Source organism: Saccharomyces paradoxus, chromosome X (genome assembly GCF_002079055.1).
Source record: "Saccharomyces paradoxus chromosome X, complete sequence".
In the NCBI taxonomy this organism is placed as follows: Eukaryota; Fungi; Ascomycota; class Saccharomycetes; order Saccharomycetales; family Saccharomycetaceae; genus Saccharomyces; species Saccharomyces paradoxus.
The window spans coordinates 218,180-238,934 of NC_047496.1; the positions used below are offsets into that span (position 1 = coordinate 218,180).

Sequence of the window (20,755 nt, forward strand, 5' to 3'; positions counted from 1 at the left end):
TCAGTTTGTTACCCCTTCTCTTAAAAGTTTTGTTTTTTTGATTAAATATATAAAGGGACACTCCAGTCGGTTAAGGTGGCTGTCTAAAGAATATAAACTAGGATTTATTTATCAGGCTTATCAGAAAAATTAATCATTTTCATATATTTATTGAAAAGGAACGCGACACAGACGTAAAAAAAAAAAAAGAAGAACACTAACCTTTACTTAATAAGTCATCTATGGTTGAGAAACGTTGTAGGCAGAGCTCCAGTAGCGGCTCGGAGTTCAGTGTTCCTCCTGATGTCGATAACCCGCCTCTTTCTATTCCTTTGAAAACTCTATCAGACAGATATCAACTGATCGAAAAATTGGGTGCCGGATCTTTTGGTTGCGTAACCTTGGCTAAAGCGCAATTCCCTTTGTCGAACATATTAGGTGAACAGCAACAAGATATGAGGGGTACCTTAATGGATCAGCCCAAAAATGGCCATCAAAACTATATAACAAAGACTCAGGGAGTTGTAGCTATAAAGACAATGATGACAAAACTGCATACACTTCAAGATTATACTAGAGTCAGAGAAATTAAATTCATATTGGCTATCCCGGCAAATGACCATCTGATACAAATTTTTGAAGTCTTTATTGATTCTGAAAATTACCAACTACACATTGTAATGGAATGTATGGAACAAAACTTATATCAAATGATGAAACATAGAAGACGTCGAGTTTTCTCGATTCCTTCTTTAAAATCCATTCTATCACAGATATTAGCTGGATTAAGGCACATCCATCAACACAATTTCTTCCACAGAGACTTAAAGCCTGAAAATATCCTCATCACACCAAGTACCCAGTATTTTGAAAAGGAGTACATGAACCAGATTGGCTATCAAGATAATTATGTTATCAAGTTGGCGGATTTTGGCTTGGCGCGTCATGTTGAAAATAAAAACCCATATACCGCCTACGTCTCCACAAGATGGTATAGATCACCTGAAATATTATTAAGAAGTGGTTATTATTCTAAACCTTTGGATATATGGGCATTCGGGTGTGTCGCAGTGGAAGTTACTGTATTTAGAGCTCTTTTCCCCGGTGCTAATGAAATCGATCAAATATGGAAAATTCTAGAAGTTCTTGGTACACCTATCAAACGTTCTGATTTTGCTAATACAAACCACATTACAGCCCCACCACCTGGTGGATTTTGGGATGATGCCAGCAACTTGGTCCATAAATTAAACTTGAAGTTGCCTTATGTAGAGGGTTCTTCATTGGATCATCTACTTTCTAGCTCTCAACTATCTGATTTATCCGACGTTGTCAAAAAATGTTTAAGATGGGATCCTAATGAAAGAGCTACAGCTCAAGAGCTTTGTGAAATGCCATTTTTTGAAAACACCGTGGCATCCCAAGTAGACACAAGAGCCGATGTAACCAATACAGAACAAGCACTCATTTTTGCAGGTATAAACCCAGTGGCGGCGAACACAAAGCCTATATATTTTAACTCTTCAACAAAGTTGCCTATTGAAACAGAGCCTAATGGTATTGATGGTAGCAACAACGATCGCAGTTCTGATGCTATGTGCTCACCAACATTGAATCAAGAAAAACTAACTTTAGTAGAATTTTTAAACGAGTTCGTTGAAGAAGATAATGATGATCACTCAATACCTGATGTTGGTACAGATTCCACTATCTCAGATTCTATCGATGAAACTGAATTATCAAAAGAAATCCGTAATAATTTGGCACTTTGTCAGCTACCAGATGAAGAAGTCTTGGACCATTCATTATCGAATATTAGACAGTTGACAAATGATATTGAAATTATAAATAAAGATGAAGCTGACAACATGGAACAGCTATTCTTCGACTTGGAAATTCCTGAAAAGGATGAATTTCACAGAAAACAACCGTTTAATGACCATGCAGATATTGATGAAGATATCGTTCTACCTTATGTGAATAACTCAAACTACACACATACAGATAGGCCATATCATAAAGGTGATAATTTTTTGGCTGATGCGTCATTGGGGGATTCATTTAATTCAATGCCAGATTTTACTCCAAGAAGTTTCTTAATACCTACATTAAAAAAATCACGAGAAAAGTTCGAGCCTCATCTATCTAACCCAAATCAACATTTTGGGAATGTAACCTTCTAATAATCCATCGTTTTACTAATGAATCGTTAGGCACAGTTATATACTTATGTATATACGTATATATACATGTATATTATATTACTATGCATTCACCTAAATAGCTACTGCTCTACTTAATACAGTGCTTTCTTGATGGCTTTATATTTGTACTATAACACAACTATTTTGCGTTATAGTTCAAAAATATATCTTGTTTCTTCTTTTATTTGGACACTTTTGTGATCTCTTGCTCTTGGCGGCTACTTGTTTAGTCAGAAACATAATAAAAAGGTCTGAAAAAGTAGAACGAGGTCACATGCATTGTTACCCGGGCTGAGATCGTAACTTCTCTTTTTGGTATGTTTATTCGTATAAGTTGCCTGTTGTCCACAGGCAATGCACTAAAGAAAATAAAAACGGCATTAATACTAAAACAACAAGAGGTGTAACCTATGAGAAACTAGTGTATGTATGTTAGTTGAAAAAAAATGCAACGTTATGCCCGGTAAATTCTCAAAAAACCCTATTACTGCATACGAAGAAATCACAAGAGAAACCTTTCGGTTTGGAAAAGCTCACAGTGCGGTTCCATGGAGCCAGTGATGATATAGCGCAACCCAAGAAAAAATCTGGCCTACATGCAAGGAAGGAGAGTTAGTCAAAAGCATTCTTTTCCCTAGAAGTTGGTGCATATATGGAATCGTTAAAAGACATTACCCCCAAATTCTTCTCTAAACGATGTGCTTTGCCTTTCTTTGTTTTGGTTTTTTATGTCGGTCGTTTGAGACCCCTTGCGGAAAATCGAGATCGCCGAATGGCACGCGAGGGAAGGGGAATAAGGTTTAAAGGCACTGAAACAATAGGCAAGAAGCAGGAGGGAGTCGACATACGAGACTAACGTGGCCGCGTTCCTAAGGCCACATATCAGTACAACGGATTTTAACCTGCCGGTAAAAGGATGAACCTAGTAACGAAAATATAAGTAAAGAATTCGGGTATACTCGTCTTCAAACAGCAGGATTTATATGAGTCTTTTTTATGTTTTAACCTTTTATTTTGCACGACGTGCAGCTCATGAAATTTTAACGAGGTGGAAAGCCGGATAATCAACCAGTATCAGGCACGAAGGCACCCTCGTATATGCATGCTGTTGAAACTCTGTTTCGCTGAACTAACAATCACACAGATAGAGGTCACCGAGAAAAGTTGCGACCCCATGGAAGGTCGATCTCTTCGTTTGGCTTTGCTTGGCTGGCGGCATTGCGCTTCTTCGCTTATACCCGTCTTTTGACGCTCGAGCTCGTTCATTGAGATACCATTATTCTTGCACATTTTCTGGCTTTTTTCGCAACTCGGGTACATGTAATCATGCACACAGAAGGTGCTGTAGGGTGAAAGTTCCTTTGTGTTTGTCGTTTGCTTTTAATGCCAAACTTTTTGATGATTAATAACCACCTCTTTTTCCTTCAGAAAACCTTATTTTTGTTCTTGGATAATACTAGGAAGTATATAAGGAACCTCGGTTTGGTATTGCACGGCTATATACATCTGAGAAACTTTGTATAAAAGGTGGCTACCCTATTCATACCCTGGTATCTATAAGTCATCTCATCACTTTTTTGTTGAAAAAGGAAAGAGGGAAATATACCTGATTCAAGCTACACATTTGCTTCTATTCAAGACAAAAAGATAATCGGCAACGTTGGATAAGATTAGTGTTCTCGTCAGAAAGTTACAAACATAGCTTCATCTTCAAAATGACTTCGCCAGAATCACTATCTTCTCGTCACATTAGGCAAGGAAGGACATACTCAACCACAGACAAGGTCATATCACGGTCGTCGTCGTACTCATCAAATAGTTCTATGTCTAAAGACTATAGCGATCATACACCCTTGTCCGTGAGCAGTGCAGCTTCAGAGACATTACCTTCGCCTCAATATATGTCGATAAGGACATTCAACACAATGCCCACAGCCGGTCCAACGCCTTTGCATTTGTTTCAAAATGAAAGAGGTATTTTCAATCATCATTCTTCTTCGAGCTCATCAAAAACGGCATCAACAAATAAAAGAGGTATAGCAGCAGCGGTAGCCCTGGCAACGGCTGCCACAATACCATTTCCACTAAAGAAACAAAGTCAAGAGGATAACTCCAAGGTCCCGGTAACACGTAATGAACCATCAAAACAAAATAAAGTCGCACCTTCTGTGGCAGCAGAAGGTATCAAACCTAAAAATGGTTGCATCTGTGGTTCAAATGAGTCTAAAGATGAGTTGTTTATACAGTGTAACAAATGTAAAACATGGCAGCACAAACTATGTTACGCTTTCAAAAAATCAGATCCGATAAAAAAAGATTTTGTTTGCAAAAGATGTGACAGTAAAAAGGAAGTACAGGCTAATCAAGTGAAACCAATGATATTCCCTAGAAAAATGGGAGATGACCGACTATTTCAATTTTCATCCATAGTGACAACTTCAGCATTGAGCGCAAATCAGTCTGTAAGCAACATAGGGGAACAGCCCAAAAAACGTCAACTTCATTGTACCACCCCAACAACTGAAAACAGTAATAATATACGGAAAAAATTGAAGCATGAAAGGCAGGTAGTATCAAGCCACTTTCTGAAGCCGTTATTGAATGGGATAAGTTCTTCCAAAGAGGCGGAGTTCAAACCTATAACAATATCAGAGTACAAGGACAAATATGTTAAAATGTTCATCGACAGCCACTATGATGACGACTGGGTCGTCTGTTCTAACTGGGAAGACTCAAGATCAGTTGATATTGAGATAAGAAAATCATCAAACGGAAGAGATTTTGGCGTCTTCATTACAGATTCTTGTGTTAAAGGCGAGCTAATTCAAGAATATTTGGGCAAAATTGACTTTCAAAAAAATTATCAGACGAATGCAAACAACGATTATCGCTTGATGGGAACAACGAAACCTGAAGTATTATTTCATCCACATTGGCCTTTATGTATAGACTCTCGAGAAGCGGGCGGATCGACAAGATACGTAAGACGAAGTTGTGAGCCTAACGTGGAGTTGATAACGGTAAGGCCGCTCAACGAAAAACCAAGAGGAGATAATGATTGTAGAGTTAAATTTGTTTTAAGGGCAATAAGAGATATTCATAAGGGAGAAGAGATAAGCATTGAATGGCAATGGGATTTGAGAAATCCTATTTGGGAGATAATAAATTCCTCTAAAGATTTGGATTCCCTACCGGATCCTGACAAGTTCTGGTTGATGGGGTCAATAAAGACTATTTTAACAAATTGTGATTGCGCATGCGGGTACTTGGGCCATAATTGTCCTATAACTAAAATCAAAAAATTTTCTGAAGAATTTATGAGGGATACGAAGGAATCTCTATCTAATAAATCCTACTTCAATACAATAATGCACAACTGTAAGCCACAAACGAAATTTTAAAAATAATAGTGATCATTTTAATTTTTTTGAAAGCTTAGTATTATCATATTTTTTCTCCTGAACTTCGATTTTAGTATTTTCACACTGGTCCTTATTTTTTTGCTTTTAATTTAGTTTTGATGTTGAAAGCGTGAATATTAAAACACTTTTATAATACTTCACCATTTTGTAACTATAGAGAATAATTCATGCTTTATTTATGAATACCACAGTTTCGTTTAAAGTAATTAGGCATCAATGATTAATTGAAAGGTTCGTTACTGACGTTAAAATTAACCCTATCTTTTCTTTTAAAGGCCGCCTTACCCCTATAACTTATAATAGACTGATTGAAAAATTTCTTTGATATGAAGGGTAAAGTGTTTATTAATAGATAGCTCTAAATATGAATTTTTTCAAAGGGAATTTTATGGTTCACGATACTTATTTGCTTTCTGTGATAATATGTCATTTTTTACGTAGCAAATTTTAAAGCTTCAAATTATAACTCATTTGCATCTGATTCACCCATTTTAGCTGAATATAAAAATTAGCAAGAACTTCGTGACTCAGGCATAAGAAAATCATAGATTTGTTGAATATAAAACTATGGCTCACAGGGCTTTCATACAAGTTATAATCACAGGAACGCAAGTTTTTGGAAAAGCATTCGCCGAGGCGTACAGACAAGCGGCTTCACAATCAGTGAAACAAGGTGCTACAAATGCATCTAGGAGGGGAACAGGAAAAGGCGAATATGGTGGTATTACATTAGATGAGAGTTGCAAAATTCTGAATATTGAAGAACCCAAAGGCGATTTAAACATGGACAAGATTAATGACAGGTTTAAGTACCTATTTGAAGTCAATGACAAGGAAAAAGGTGGGAGCTTTTATTTACAGAGTAAAGTTTATCGAGCAGCAGAAAGATTAAAATGGGAACTTGCTCAGAGAGAGAAGAATGCGAAGGCGAAAGCAGGGGATACTTCAACAGCGAAACCTCCTCCGAATTCGCCAAATTCAACTGGTGCAAATAATAGTGCAAGCCGCAATCAATAGTCAAGAAAACTTCCATTGTGATATCACAAGTGTTATCGAAGCATGCACCATCGCATATATTTTGCCCTAGTTGGTTACTTCTTGTACGTTAGGAATTTTCAATCACTACTCTTGTATTTAGTCAATATCAGTATATGTACTAAAGTAAATATACTCGGATACCAATTCGATATGCGCACTCTGCACGAAAATAAAAATAAAAGTTTAGCACCATAATTAAGCTAGTTTTGGATAGTACAATTCGTTAGTATCAAGACAAGTCCATCTATGCAGATACTACGAAAGATGGGACAAAAAATATACAAAGTATAAACTGTCTTATCATGAAGAAGAGTCGCTTAGGAATTTAAACTTTCAAATCGCATTACGCAATTCTCTAAAAACGCGAACCTTTCCCTAATATGTAATTAGAGAACTTCCTCAGAATAATATTCAATCTAAGAAACCGGAAACGAAATGAAAATTGTAACTACTTTGTTTAGGAGTAGTCAAGATTCATTCAGCTATGGGTTATGATGAAATGATTAGGTTATTCTCGTTCCAGTATTAACTTATTACGTAATATGAGCTCAAAAGAGCAAGCTCCTCATCACTCAAACTCCATAACATGAAGAACGAAAATAACCCAATCTTTAGGTTTCTATGATATAATGAAATTAATATTATCTAAAGATAGTATTAACCACTACTGATGTTAGCGTTCTGAGAAAAAAATCAAAGAAGATTTTAGATTTAGAAAAAAAAAATGGAAGAAAGAAGTTGTTACCAATCGGACAGCACTAGCTCTATTTATACTTTTCTGTTGTGCCAGAACAGGAAAGAAAATTTTCCGATTTAGTGTGACCCGGCTGAAGTAAAAGAAGGAAGTAAATAGGTAGGGTTTTATTGACAAGTAGAAATCCATTATTCAATATTGAATAATCTAGCATACTTTTGAGTTTAATAAGAATTCCTGGAATCCACCATATATCAATTAATAAATTATGCGTAGAGGTTTTCAGTAAAGTGTGTTTCAGGTGATGATTTTAAATGTTTGCCGAATTTCAAGAAATAAAATTAACAACTTAAAATGTACATAAACATAAATATTAACGTAAACACGGAACATAAATAATGAATGCAATAGAATATAAGATGGGAAATCTAAGCAAATAATAAACAACAAAATCAAAGAAAAACCATGACCAGTTACTCATTTCTACTAAAAAGGAATATAAGTCAGTCTATGTCAAAAATTGGTAAAAATTGGCCCATAACGAGAATTGGAATATTAAACGAGTCCCTTTTTACTGTCCAACAACAGGCACACTTCAAATATAGGCCGTTACTTAATAACAAATTGCACTTAGTGAAGATGGCTTTTCCGTCAGTAGTAAAAGAAAACCCCTCTGTAATCTTTGACAAGGTAGAAGACGATGCATTTAACATCAGTAGCTTTTTCCTTTTATTGATATCATTGTAGCCAAAAGCCAGTAATTCGTTAAAGATTTGAAAATAATTTGAAACACTTTTATGGTCTAGAAATTCAAAAATAAACGAGGTCCGATCTAGCAGTAAATTTTTGTTAAACCCTGTTAAAGAATAGAATTCATTGCTAACAAAACAAATCTCACCTGACCTTCTCCAGATACACATCGGTGTGCAGCTCACCAATTTTGCCATATTCTCCAAATCTAGTAAAGCCCTTTGTAAGGTAACTTCCTGCAGTAACAAATCCTCTTCAATCATATTGGATGTTAAAGAAATGAAAATTGGAGCATATCTTTCTAGTATAGAGCGTATTATAACTTCTAAGTCATGTCTCAAATCAAGCTTTTGGCTACTATGGGCATCTTTTACTGAAGCAGATCGATCAACTTCAGCTTCTTCAAGAAACTTTTTTCTTAAAGAAATCAGCAGTTTGGTGTACGCGAGCTTGTAATTATGGGGTTTTATCAAACATTTATTGTCGTATAAGTCCTGTGGAGTCTTCACTAGTTCACGGAACTTTGAAGGTGATATAAAATCACTGTCATGCTTCTCCAGATCTGAATCAGAACGACGGGAACTGTCACGTTCTCTTTCCATTCTCGCGTTATTTGAAGGGTGTGTATTGACGTTTCCTCCACAATTTGAATGCAACATGTCCAATGATATATAGGGCCTAGATACGATTTCATCATATGTATTGAAAGTGGAAGTAGGCTGGCCCATCGAGGATTCCTTTTCACTATTTGCGCTTTTTGTCGAATTTAAAAGGTTCGTTAAATGGATTGAGGAATCCACTCCTGTAGCTACACTACGATTTGGGAATTCCGACTCTTGGAGAGAAAATATCTGGGAGTTATTCGGTAAGAATGGCGTTGAAATATCTACTATATCTTTTAGCTTCATATACTCGTCGTTGCACCACATACTATCAAAGTGAATATTGGCTTCGTCGTCCACATCATCGCCACTCTCATTGCTAGCGTCTATTCCAGAGTGCACGGGAATGTTTGAAGTAGCAACCAAACCATTGGTAGCCAGCGGTTGCTGCATGGCTTTGTGTTGCTCTAGGAAGTGCGATTTTAAATTGAGAGTGCTCTTTCGTACGGTGGGTATGATGGGGTCGTTCACTAAGTGTACTGCTTGCGGGGCTGATATATTATTGGAAGCTTCTTCCAAGACGGCCTGGCCGTTATTCGTATTGAAGTTCGTGATACGAGGAATAGAGACAGCGCTTTGAAAATTATCATTTATATTATAAGTGTATTGAATATTCGTATTATGGCTAGGTGTTTCATCTGTTTTCTTCTGATCTGAGGGTAGGAAATCTCGCTGCAAATGTACGCTTGAAGGGGATACTGTCTTCGAAGAAACATCATGTAGTGCTAGCCTTTTCCCCAAAGCCGAGTGTGTTTGCGTCCCATTCTTCTCATGTCGTTTTCGCGATTTTCTTTTCTTATCTCTACAGAACTTCCCAATATTTCTTTTTAAACAATTTTGACATGGCCTCCCCACATCACATTGTATGTGTTTAGTGTGACAGAATTCACAAGCTGTCTGAATAGACTTTCTCGTTTGTTTCAACTCTGAAGGTAGTTTTTTGGTCATATGTATATATGTATTCCCGTATGCTGTATCAGAACCTCTTTTTTTCTTTACTCCCTTTATTGGTAGGCTATAGTACATTAAATCATTCGAAATATGATATATTAATGTAAGTACTTGATGTGTAACAAAGAAAGTATTTGGTTCAGAGGTTACGAACAAACTATAGCGGTACCCTTCCCCTTAGTCTTAGTTCGTTTAAGCAGGCCATGATGATTAGTAAATCGCTTCAGCCTCTTCTTATTTTGATAACTTTTAACGCCTTCCCTTAGTGAAAGGAGAGAACCAATCAGCACGGAGAACGACGGTGGCGGAGGCTGGGCGGTTAAAACAAGATAATGTAAAGTAGATCAACAAGCTTTATGGTGGCAAAACAGCAGGCATAGGTACACAAGAGGGATAAGATAAGTGAGAAAGGCTATGTGGAAATGGAGTGTGCGCAGATGGGCGGGTGCAAGAGTAAACACTAGCAGGAAGCAATTGACTATAATTAGTGTTGGAAGTAAACACTTATCGACAGCAAGAATTTCACTGTCGAAGGTAAGAAATATAGGAATTATAGCCCATATCGATGCAGGTAAAACTACCACGACAGAGAGGATGCTTTACTATGCGGGAATCTCGAAGCATATTGGAGACGTCGATACTGGAGATACAGTGACTGATTTTTTAGAACAGGAGAGATCACGAGGTATTACAATTCAAAGTGCTGCGATTTCATTCCCCTGGAGGGACTCTTTTGCAATAAACCTTATTGACACGCCAGGACATATAGATTTCACCTTTGAAGTGATTAGGGCATTGAAGGTCATTGATTCATGCGTGGTCATTTTGGATGCTGTTGCCGGTGTGGAGGCACAAACAGAGAAGGTTTGGAAGCAAAGTAAGTCGAAGCCCAAGATCTGCTTTATTAACAAAATGGATCGTATGGGGGCCAGTTTCAACCATACAGTTAATGATTTGATAAATAAATTTATGAAGGGAACAACTACTAAACCAGTACTGGTAAATATCCCGTACTATAAAAAACAACCGGCTAGCAACGATTATATTTTCCAAGGTGTCATTGACGTCATAAATGGGAAAAGATTGACCTGGAATTCAGAAAATCCTGATGAAATTATGGTTGATGATTTGGATAGCACTTCTCTTGAACAATGCAATCGTTGTAAAGAATCAATGATAGAAACTTTGACCGAGTACGATGAAGACTTAGTCCAGCACTTCCTAGAAGAAGCAGAAGGTGATTACTCTAAGGTTTCAGCACAATCTTTGAACACTTCAATAAGAAAACTGACTATGAAAAATATGATTGTACCTATCTTGTGCGGTGCATCGTTTAAAAACATTGGCATACAACCTCTATTAGATGCTGTTGTTAATTATCTCCCTTCACCCATTGAAGCCGAACTACCAGAGCTGAACGATAAGAATGTTCCAATGAAATATGACCCCAAAGTTGGATGTCTGGTAAACAACAATAAAAACCTCTGCATCGCCCTTGCATTCAAAGTGATTACGGATCCGATCAGGGGTAAACAAATATTCGTTAGGATTTATTCAGGTACACTAAATAGTGGCAATACCGTTTATAATTCTACTACTGGGGAAAAATTTAAATTGGGCAAATTACTTGTACCCCATGCAGGAACATCACAACCTGTAAATGTTTTAACTGCGGGCCAAATAGGACTACTAACCGGATCCACAGTTGAAAGCAACATATCTACTGGTGACACATTAATAACGCATTCGTCGAAGAAGGATGGTTTGAAGTCGCTTAATAAAAAAAAGGAGCTAACGTTAAAAATCAATTCTATCTTCATCCCCCCACCGGTTTTCGGCGTTTCCATCGAACCAAGAACTTTAAGTAATAAAAAGTCAATGGAGGACGCTTTGAGCACATTAATCACTGAAGATCCCAGTTTGTCAATTTCTCAAAATGAAGAGACTGGCCAAACAGTTTTAAATGGTATGGGTGAGTTGCATCTCGAAATTGCCAAGGATCGATTGGTTAATGACTTGAAAGCAGATGTTGAATTTGGTCAATTAATGGTGTCCTACAAAGAAACAATTAATTCAGAAACAAATGTAGAAACGTATGAGAGTGATAATGGATATAAATTCTCTTTATCTGTGTTCCCAAATGCCGATGCCCTTCCTAACTGCATTAGATATCCTATAGGAATCAACGATAATTATTTGATAATGGAAAAAAATGGTAAATGGGATAAAGAATGGAAATGCCAAGTCTCTCTGGAGTCAATTTTAAATTCTATTATAGCAAGTTGCATTGTGGGACTTCAGAGAGGCGGAAAACTAGCTAACTTTCCACTGTATGCATGCTCTATCAAAATCAATAGCGATTGGTCAGTGCCACCAGATATTGAAACTCCACAAGAAATCTTAAAGATTACTAGAAACCTAATTGTCAAAGCCCTTAATGACTTGCCACCTGATAAGTACGTACTTCTGGAACCCATCATGAATCTGGATCTAACGATTCCTCAATCAGATGTTGGTACCGTACTGCAAGATTTAACAGGCGCAAGGAAAGCCCAAATTCTTTCTATCGAAGACGAATCAAGTCCGGCAATTTCTGGTACACCCTCTTTTAATTCTTCGGAGAATAACGATAGGATATATATCCCCTCCGATGTTATTACAACCTTGCACGCAACCCAAGATAAAAGGAAAACGCAAGACACCAATTGTAATATAAGAAAGATCATAAAAGCTAAAGTGCCACTAAAAGAAATCACAGCCTATACCAACAAGTTAAGGAGCTTATCACAAGGGAGGGGTGAATTTAATATTGAATATTCTGGTATGGAGAAAGTTACTAACGATCGTTTACAGTCAATACTTCACGACTTGTAGCGGAAACATCCTCAATAAATACCTTGTTATATCTTTACCAAAGTAGCCTTTACAATGGTCGAATGGAGTGGTCTAGTATCTGTATAGTATTTGTATATCATAAAACTTTATTTGTCTCAATACTGAGGTAGACGATATTTTACCCAAGTATAGGTGCAGTCAGAAATTAAAAACTCTTAAATTCTTATTCCTCGTGGCCCAATGGTCACGGCGTCTGGCTACGAACCAGGAGATTCCAGGTTCGAGTCCTGGCGGGGAAGAATTTTTTATGCAAGCAACACGACCATAGCTATCCTACAAATGGAAGAATATGATAAATGGCCAGCATTTTATGGTCGTGTGATTTAAAACTTGAAATTTCTGTTCTGCAAGGCTCTCAATCTTATTTTTGCTATATAACAATAATAAATTGCCACGTTGGCATACGTTTGTGCAGATATTGCCTTGAGATCACTTGCAAAAATATAAACTGAATAATAAAAAGGAAGTATAATACTAATCGTTGCTTTTTCAATTTTTGCGTCACCCAAATCGGTAATGTAAACTTCTTTTAGAATTAGAATAAAAGGAGTTTAAGGTTTGCTTCCTATCGATGGCTTATTATTTTTTATATATTCCGCAATTTCAGCTCCTAAAAAGGACGTCAATTCACCTTTTGAATCATCTAAATGGGTAAGTCTATCACACATAGAAAGCAAATCATAATTGATTGATTTAGAAACTTTTGAGTCATGTTTATAATCTGGATGTTGTAATACAAAATTTCTAAAGAATTTTGCTGTTGTTGGCAATTTACCGCTTGCTCTATCAGAAATAAGCTTTAAATAACAATATAATCTCCTGTGTTGGGAAAAATGTTTTAACTCTTCCCAACCTTTGGTCACAAACCCTTTTTGGCATAAGATTGGCGTGATAAATTGAGGAAAGATACCATTCTCTGGATTATGAAAAATTTCGCTTATAGAACAATCTTCGGTTTCCACATCAGTGTCATTACGAAATGATTTTTTCCAGTGAAATTTTCCTGACAGAATAGCATCCCTGTTATGGGCTGTCTTCATATTTTCCCATACTTTAGACATATGAATATATGCGTTTATATCATCAGAAAAAGTCAAAATACTATCAACGATCAAGTATATGAGTACGGAGTACGCGGCATTCTCAAAGTCTAATAGTTGCACTTCAAATGGTCTGAATTCCACTCTCCAACCGGGAGAATCCTTTTTGTCTGGGGTCGCTTGTTGCGTGGGAGGTTTAAAACGTAAGGTTTGCCAATTTGTACTTTGGATGTTTTCAAAGTGATTTGAAGACGTCCTATTGTCCTGATTCAATAGTTCCTCGAATGTAGATACTGGGTCTCTGATATAGAGATGCGCAAAATGTTTAGCAAGATCATAGTCCAGCGGTGCTTTATCATTCTCGAGTAGTCGTCCTAATACTTTTTCATTGACAGGTACATTTGTGTCGTTATAAGTCCTATTAAAAAATTTCGATCCACCCAAGAAAAGATCAACTGAACTGTATCTTGATTTTGGTATTTCAAGGACTTTATCTTGTGCGTCTTTAGCAATTCCTCCAAATCCGTTCTTGTTGTATCTAGGCAGTAATGGTTCGACACCTCTTTCCTTCGGAGTACGGTCATCCACCGCACCAGATATTACATTCCAACGGACATCTTGGTCGGCTAACCAACCCTTAAAAGCAGGCGCAGCAGCAGAGAAGGCTAGCATTATAGGTGCGAAATTCACTAATGAATCGTACAGGTAACGTGCCTTGTTAATATTGGGTGCTTGGAAGGTCACTTGTAAACAAGAACAGCCCATACCAAAACCCATAGAATCCATATAAATGAATCCTGGTTTGGAAGCCAGTTTCGCCTCTTTGTCTTCTGGCAAAAACCAATCTCGATCGTAAATGGAATCATCGGTTTCCGGAGTAGCTATATCTTTATACATGGGGACATTCATGCAAACTTTTTCCCCACGCCTGGTTCTGATGCACGCTGTCAAGTTGGGAAACCTGACATGCCTGTTAATGACTTCATCGGGCAAAAAAAGAGATCTGGAAGCGGCATTTTTATGGTTCCACGGATCCTTGATGTTAATAAAGTTGGGACATCCCATTCTCGGGAAGACAGTCAGCGTCAAAGGGACTGACCTGGAGCCCACATGCACGTTATTTTTGTTATCCTGTCTCGCATATTCAGACAGCTTATATTCAGCAATGGCACGTCTTTTTTGCATGTTCACCTCGACGTAACTGCCCACATAATTCAAATAGGGCGAAGCTGGCGTCGCTTCTAACATATAGCGGCCATACTCGGGGTGAAAGCTCACATCGTTAGCCTCACACAGGGACAAATCCTCCATATTAAGCTCCGTAAGTATCTTGTCATGGCAAACGTCGAGCATAGAATTTTTCTCCTTATCATCAAATTCCACAACCATGTACTCAAGCTCGTCTCCCCAGTAAAGAGGGTCATTATCTCTTTTGCCAGCGGCTTGGAAAATATACAGCAACTGCTCAATACCTTCATCCCTAATGTGCTCATTGTATGTCCTGGACTCAAACCACTGTAACGGCGTGCCCAACGCTAAGAGCCCCATTTTCTTCTTCTTTGTGTATATTCTCGTCCTCTAAACCACCCTTCAATGTAATCTTATATCAAATCTACTCAATTTTTTAAGCTTCTACAAGTGACTCGAGACCACGTGGAAAAATCCAACTACTCCAGCACAACAATTTAATATAATTGTCTGCCCAACTCACAAGAGATAAGAACGACCTTGAATGTTTGGCAAGCCGGCGTTTATAAACAGGGAAGATGTCCTTTGTCAAGGGAGGCACAGGGCATGGCCATTTGGCAAAATGCAGGTTTTTCTGAGAATAAAATATGAAAAAAAAAAGGATTGTAGCAGAGTCGGCTCACTGAAAAACCGGGGAGCACGAAAGGTTTCCAGCCACAGTTATAGTCACGTGTACGCTATGCTGACTAATGACAGCCGTCGTTGAGCAAAAGAGGATTAGTATGGTACAAGAAACGTAATTGCACTCCAAATAGCAAGTTCTTAGGGGAATACTGAGGATAGATAGGCTCTTGCCATCCAAGAATAGCAACAGGCATAGAAGGTTTCGCTTTTATAATTCGAAAAACTATGTTTGGTGTCAGTAAGAAGCAACAAGCGTGTGCCCGAAGGATACGTTTATGCGTGTAAACGTGCACACATAGTGGCAGAACTTTTCTTGACGATTAAATACGGACATACACACATAAATATACGCTAGTTCCTCGATGGATCTTGTCGCGCTGGATCAAGCCTGGTTGGTACGGAAAGTTTTTCTCTAATCATAACCGTCTTCGCATTGATTTCCCCTTTGACCGATAAAATCGCTTGGATTTCTTCGAATAGACAAAGAGGTGATCAAAGAGAACCCTGTGAAAGTTTATGCGTATGATCAGGCATAAAGTGAATCAGAAACTTTTAAGGAGCCAGCCGAAGCATGAGTGACGAAGCATACCAGCATGACCATACAGTAAATCCTCACCAGAAGGTGGCTGTAAACAGCTACGATTGGTTACAGTATCGTGATGAGCAAGATCACTTTAAAAGCAAAAACCCGATAACGCACATGTCTCCGGAGATCAGCTTAAATACACACAATTCAGAGATAGCGGCAGTTCCTCAGGCGTTCAGTCCTTCCTATCAATCTCTGGCTAACGTGCTGTCCGAAAGCCCGCGACCTGACCAGGCTTCAGGGTCCAATCCTGCCGTTGGGTTGCTTCACAATGCAGAAGACAAAGCGTCAAGACAGGAAGATGACGGAAGTCGATATGAGATTCAATATTCGGTATTCCGTCCCTTGCATGCCTATCCAACCAAGGACTTGGCGTATGAACAACTCCGAAAAAGGGAAGAACAGGAACAGAGAGAACACTTCGAACATTTGGTTTCTGACTGTATTGAGGCCGTGGAGACATTTGGACGAGAACTGGAGAGGATCCAAGCTGGCTCGAGTGGGTCGTATTTTGTGTATGGAACACAGGCCAACGAAAGCGTACCGGTGGGAGTCTTCAAGCCGAAGGATGAGGAACCATATGGTCCATTTTCTCCGAAATGGACTAAATGGGCTCACCGCACATTTTTCCCATGTCTGTTTGGCAGGAGCTGTTTGATTCCAAACCTCGGGTACATCTGTGAAAGTGCGGCCAGTTTGCTGGATAGGCGACTGGAAACGCATCTTGTGCCCTATACAGATACTGCATCTATAGAGTCTTTTAACTTTTATGATAATAGAAAAAAATGGGTGTTAGGATACAACTTTCAGAAGAAGAAACAAAAGAAGCTAGGTTCGTTTCAACTTTTTTTGAAGGAGTACATTAATGCTGATGAGTTCTTTCATAAGTACCCATTACCGGGGATGTATTCAGATGTTAAACATCCGTTCCACCGTAAACCATCCGGTGAAGATATCAATCATAAACCAGAGGCACCCAAGAACTTAATAGAAGAGATAGAGCAGCCCAAGCAAATAAATTCCTCTCCAATTTCGACGGAATCTGAAGAAAATATGGAATTTGAATGGACAGAATCCATTTTAAGTCAGTTCAGATTGGAACTAGAAAAACTTATCATTCTCGACTATATAATGAGAAACACAGATAGAGGTCTAGACAATTGGATGGTAAAACTAATCAAACTTCCAAATAATGGGTGGAAGCTCAAGCTGGCCGCTATCGACAATGGCTTGTCCTTTCCCTGGAAGCATCCAGATGAGTGGCGTCTGTACCCGTATGGATGGTTGTATTTGCCTTTGCAACTACTGGCCAAACCATTTTCTGAGCAAATGAGATCTCATTTCCTGCCGATATTGACAAGCACCAAATGGTGGGAAGAATCATACCAAGAATTCTTGACCCTTTTTAGCAGAGACCAAGATTTTAACGTCCGAATGTGGAAAAAGCAATGGGCAGTGTTAAAAGGACAAGCGTTCAACGTTGTCGAAACTTTAAAAGACCCGCGACAAGGCCCATTGGAGCTGGTTAGAAGAACAAGATGCCAGGTAATAGATGAGAAGATGCAAGTTCCCTGCTGCCCACCTCCAGTCTCTATCTTCAAAAACGCCATAGACGAACCTATTGGATTATATTCCACTTCACCGATGGTACTCCCCAGCACACCAAGCACGATTCCATTTCATGCACATAGTCGAAATGATAGTAATCCTGTATACTATGATTCCACTCTGCACCCGTTTGCTAATAAAACAGTGATAGCAGAGCGGCTACAAATAGTCAATTCTACTCCCGTGTTCACTTGGTGCTGATCTTTGGGATAATTCAATACATACCCAATATAATATCGCACCTCTACTATAGTATATAGGAAATAAATACTTTCAACTAAAACTCTTTCTGTAGTGTTAGGGAGTAATCGGCTATTATTTTGTGTGTCTTCAAAAAATCGGAACCAAAGTAGATCTTAGGCGGATTCATAGTAAAAATAGCCTTAAGAATTTAGGAAAATAGACAGATACTCGAAAAGGAAAAGAAGATCCTAACAAGCCATTACACTGATCTGATTTGCTTAAAAGGTGAATATCTTTCTAAGTGGTTGGTGAAAGGAAAAGGTTACATCTGTTGCTCTCATGAATTTGTTTTGGCCTTCAGAAACCAAAAAGCAAAATGAAACACCTGGTGGCGATTATACACCCAGGAACTTACCTCCAGCACAAGAGGCTGGCCGATTCCTTAATCGAGACATATTCAGAAGTTGTCCACGAGTTTTGGAAAGGCAGTTCGGTGAATGTCTGCATAATAGAACGCATTTAATCAAGGATCTAATTTCTTCTGGCAATGTTGGATTGGGTCCAATTGAGATAGTTCACATGTCTTACTTGAACAAACATGAAAAAGAAGAATTTGGTGAATATTTCTACGTTACGGGAGTTGAAGTTTCCGACCCTTCAATACCCGTAGAATTCCTTAAGGTATTAAAGTCGAATCAACGGATCTCCAAAAACATATCGAATAACATCATATCCACTTATTGCTGTTTTAATTTTTTCAGCAATCTAGACATCCGTATTAGATACGATGCTGATAATACTTTCCAGACAATGGCAATCGACTGTAACAAGGAAACCACTGATCTGACCATGACAGAAAAAATGTGGGAAGAAACGTCCGTAAGCTCCATCATCCGAGCGATCACAACAAATATTAATCCAGAATTAAAACCCCCCGGTTTATTAGAGTGTCCATTTTACATTGGAAAAGATACTGTATCTTCTTGCAAAAAAATCATAGAATTACTATGCGGCTTCTTACCACGGTCGCTGGACTGCGGATGGGATTCTACTAAGAGTATGCAAATTACAATTGTCAATAACTATTTAATGTATAGTTTAAAAAGTTTTATTGCAACCACGCCGGGCTTAGTAGATTTTACCATCGACCATTTGAAGGGACTTGCCAAGAAAGATCCAATCCATGACATATACTACAAAACGGCTATGATTACCATTTTAGATCACGTTCAAACAAATGAGATAGAAATGATAACTATTTTAAATGAGACACTGGACCCGCTTTTATCTCTGCTGAATGATTTACCTCCTCGCGATGCTGATTCAGCACGGTTAATGAATTGCATGAGTGACTTGCTGAACATCCAAACAAAATTTTTGTTAAACAGAGAAGACTACGAACTAGCATTAAGCGTCTCTGATACATCAACTGAACTAGCCTTAGATTCTTTCGAAGCCTGGTACAACTTAGCGAAGTGTCACATCAAAAAGGAGGAGTATGACAAAGCTCTCTTTGCAATAAATTCGATGCCTCGCCTGCGGAAAAATGATGAATACCTGGAAACAACGTACGGTAGGTTTCTCACCTCCAATTATTATAAAAAACCATTAAATGGCACTCGCCAACATTGCGACCTAAATTCAACGGAATTCACCAATCTCTGTGGAACGTTAAGAAACTGGAAAGAGGATGAGTTAAAACAGCAAATTTTTGGAAGAATTGCAATGATAAACGAAAAAAAAATCGGCTATACCAAACAAATTTGGGACGGTATCGCGATAAAGTTGGGCCCCATTTGTGGTCCGCAATCGGTGAATTTGATTAATTATGTCTCACCTCAAGAGGTCAAAAATATAAAAAATATTAATCTAATAGCAAGGAACACGATCGGCAAACAGTTGGGATGGTTTAATGGTAAAATATATGGGTTGCTAATGGAAATTGTGAACAAGATTGGTTGGAATGGGCTATTAAACATCCGAACAGAAGCTTTCATGATGGAAACTGAATTCTACCAAATGTCTAACAACATTACCGATGAGAACGGTCATATACCGATGGAAACCCGAAAGAAAAGGTTTTGTGAGAAGTGGCTAGATGATTTATTTTTGGATCTGTACCAAGACCTGAAATTAAGCAAGATTAGCCTAAACAATAAAGATGAAAAACATAGCGGATTAGAGTGGGAACTTTTAGGTTTGATCATGTTGCGCACCTGGCATTGGGAAGATGCCGTAGCTTGTCTACGAACAAGTATAGTAGCTCAATTTGACCCCGTAAGTTGTCAGCAGCTACTAAAAATATACCTGCAACCTCCAAATAACATCCAAGAGGTTACATTACTAGACACAGATATCGTAATAAGTTTACTGATCAAGAAAATATCATATGATTGCAGGTATTATAATTATTGCCAGATTTTTAATCTGCAACTGCTAGAAAAACTATGCAACGAATTGGGTATGCATATACTGCGCAACAAGATCCTCGTTCAACCCTCCATAGGAGATGAAATCATGGTCATGATCGATACCATGCTTGCGTGGATAGCCGACCTACATCACGCAGCACAACCTTGATGAACTAAACGGGTGCTGATATTAATATTTAACCACTGCGGTTAAATGGGCCGAGAGTAAGGGTAACCGTATATATTTCTTTTTTTTCTCTTTACGTATTGAGCTGGGAAAGAAAATTTTTTTTTGCGAGGGATTGACGGCTAACGCCAAAACACTCCGAAGAGGATGAGAAAAGCTTGGGCATCGCTCGAAGTCATCGAACGGAACTATTTTGGTTTAAAATTTCACCAAATCTACTTGATAAGGGTAGTTGTAGCTAGCGTGTTTGAGAAAGGTACGCACAAAATATAT

The 20,755-nt window shown here is 38.2% G+C and overlaps 8 protein-coding genes and 1 non-coding gene across 9 annotated transcripts; 7 read left to right on the plus strand and 2 right to left on the minus strand.

Moving 5' to 3' along the window:
* Positions 1–221: 221 nt before the first annotated feature.
* IME2 (protein kinase IME2) lies at positions 222–2,162 on the plus strand (the record flags this gene model as incomplete). Its single annotated transcript, XM_033911289.1, has 1 exon — positions 222–2,162. One exon carries the CDS (start codon positions 222–224, stop codon positions 2,160–2,162), a length of 1,941 nt encoding a protein of 646 aa, XP_033767180.1.
* Positions 2,163–3,898: 1,736 nt separating this feature from the next.
* On the plus strand, positions 3,899–5,584 carry SET4 (Set4p; the record flags this gene model as incomplete). Its single annotated transcript, XM_033911290.1, has 1 exon — positions 3,899–5,584. The coding sequence occupies one exon, from the start codon at positions 3,899–3,901 to the stop codon at positions 5,582–5,584; it is 1,686 nt and encodes a 561-aa protein (XP_033767181.1).
* Positions 5,585–6,172: 588 nt separating this feature from the next.
* PAM16 (import motor complex subunit PAM16) lies at positions 6,173–6,622 on the plus strand (the record flags this gene model as incomplete). Its single annotated transcript, XM_033911291.1, has 1 exon — positions 6,173–6,622. The coding sequence occupies one exon, from the start codon at positions 6,173–6,175 to the stop codon at positions 6,620–6,622; it is 450 nt and encodes a 149-aa protein (XP_033767182.1).
* A 1,218-nt stretch (positions 6,623–7,840) lies between these two features.
* On the minus strand, positions 7,841–9,697 carry GSM1 (Gsm1p; the record flags this gene model as incomplete). Its single annotated transcript, XM_033911292.1, has 1 exon — positions 7,841–9,697. The coding sequence occupies one exon, from the start codon at positions 9,695–9,697 to the stop codon at positions 7,841–7,843; it is 1,857 nt and encodes a 618-aa protein (XP_033767183.1).
* A 417-nt stretch (positions 9,698–10,114) lies between these two features.
* Positions 10,115–12,574, plus strand: MEF2 (mitochondrial elongation factor MEF2; the record flags this gene model as incomplete). The annotated part of the gene is made up of 1 exon (XM_033911293.1): positions 10,115–12,574. One exon carries the CDS (start codon positions 10,115–10,117, stop codon positions 12,572–12,574), a length of 2,460 nt encoding a protein of 819 aa, XP_033767184.1.
* Positions 12,575–12,761: 187 nt separating this feature from the next.
* Positions 12,762–12,834, plus strand: SPAR_Jtrna5R. The gene has a single exon. It is a non-coding gene; the product is annotated as a tRNA-Arg (tRNA).
* Positions 12,835–13,146: 312 nt separating this feature from the next.
* GSH1 (glutamate--cysteine ligase) lies at positions 13,147–15,183 on the minus strand (the record flags this gene model as incomplete). Its single annotated transcript, XM_033911294.1, has 1 exon — positions 13,147–15,183. The coding sequence occupies one exon, from the start codon at positions 15,181–15,183 to the stop codon at positions 13,147–13,149; it is 2,037 nt and encodes a 678-aa protein (XP_033767185.1).
* An 895-nt stretch (positions 15,184–16,078) lies between these two features.
* LSB6 (1-phosphatidylinositol 4-kinase LSB6) lies at positions 16,079–17,902 on the plus strand (the record flags this gene model as incomplete). The annotated part of the gene is made up of 1 exon (XM_033911295.1): positions 16,079–17,902. The coding sequence occupies one exon, from the start codon at positions 16,079–16,081 to the stop codon at positions 17,900–17,902; it is 1,824 nt and encodes a 607-aa protein (XP_033767186.1).
* A 321-nt stretch (positions 17,903–18,223) lies between these two features.
* CHS6 (Chs6p) lies at positions 18,224–20,464 on the plus strand (the record flags this gene model as incomplete). Its single annotated transcript, XM_033911296.1, has 1 exon — positions 18,224–20,464. One exon carries the CDS (start codon positions 18,224–18,226, stop codon positions 20,462–20,464), a length of 2,241 nt encoding a protein of 746 aa, XP_033767187.1.
* Positions 20,465–20,755: the final 291 nt, after the last annotated feature.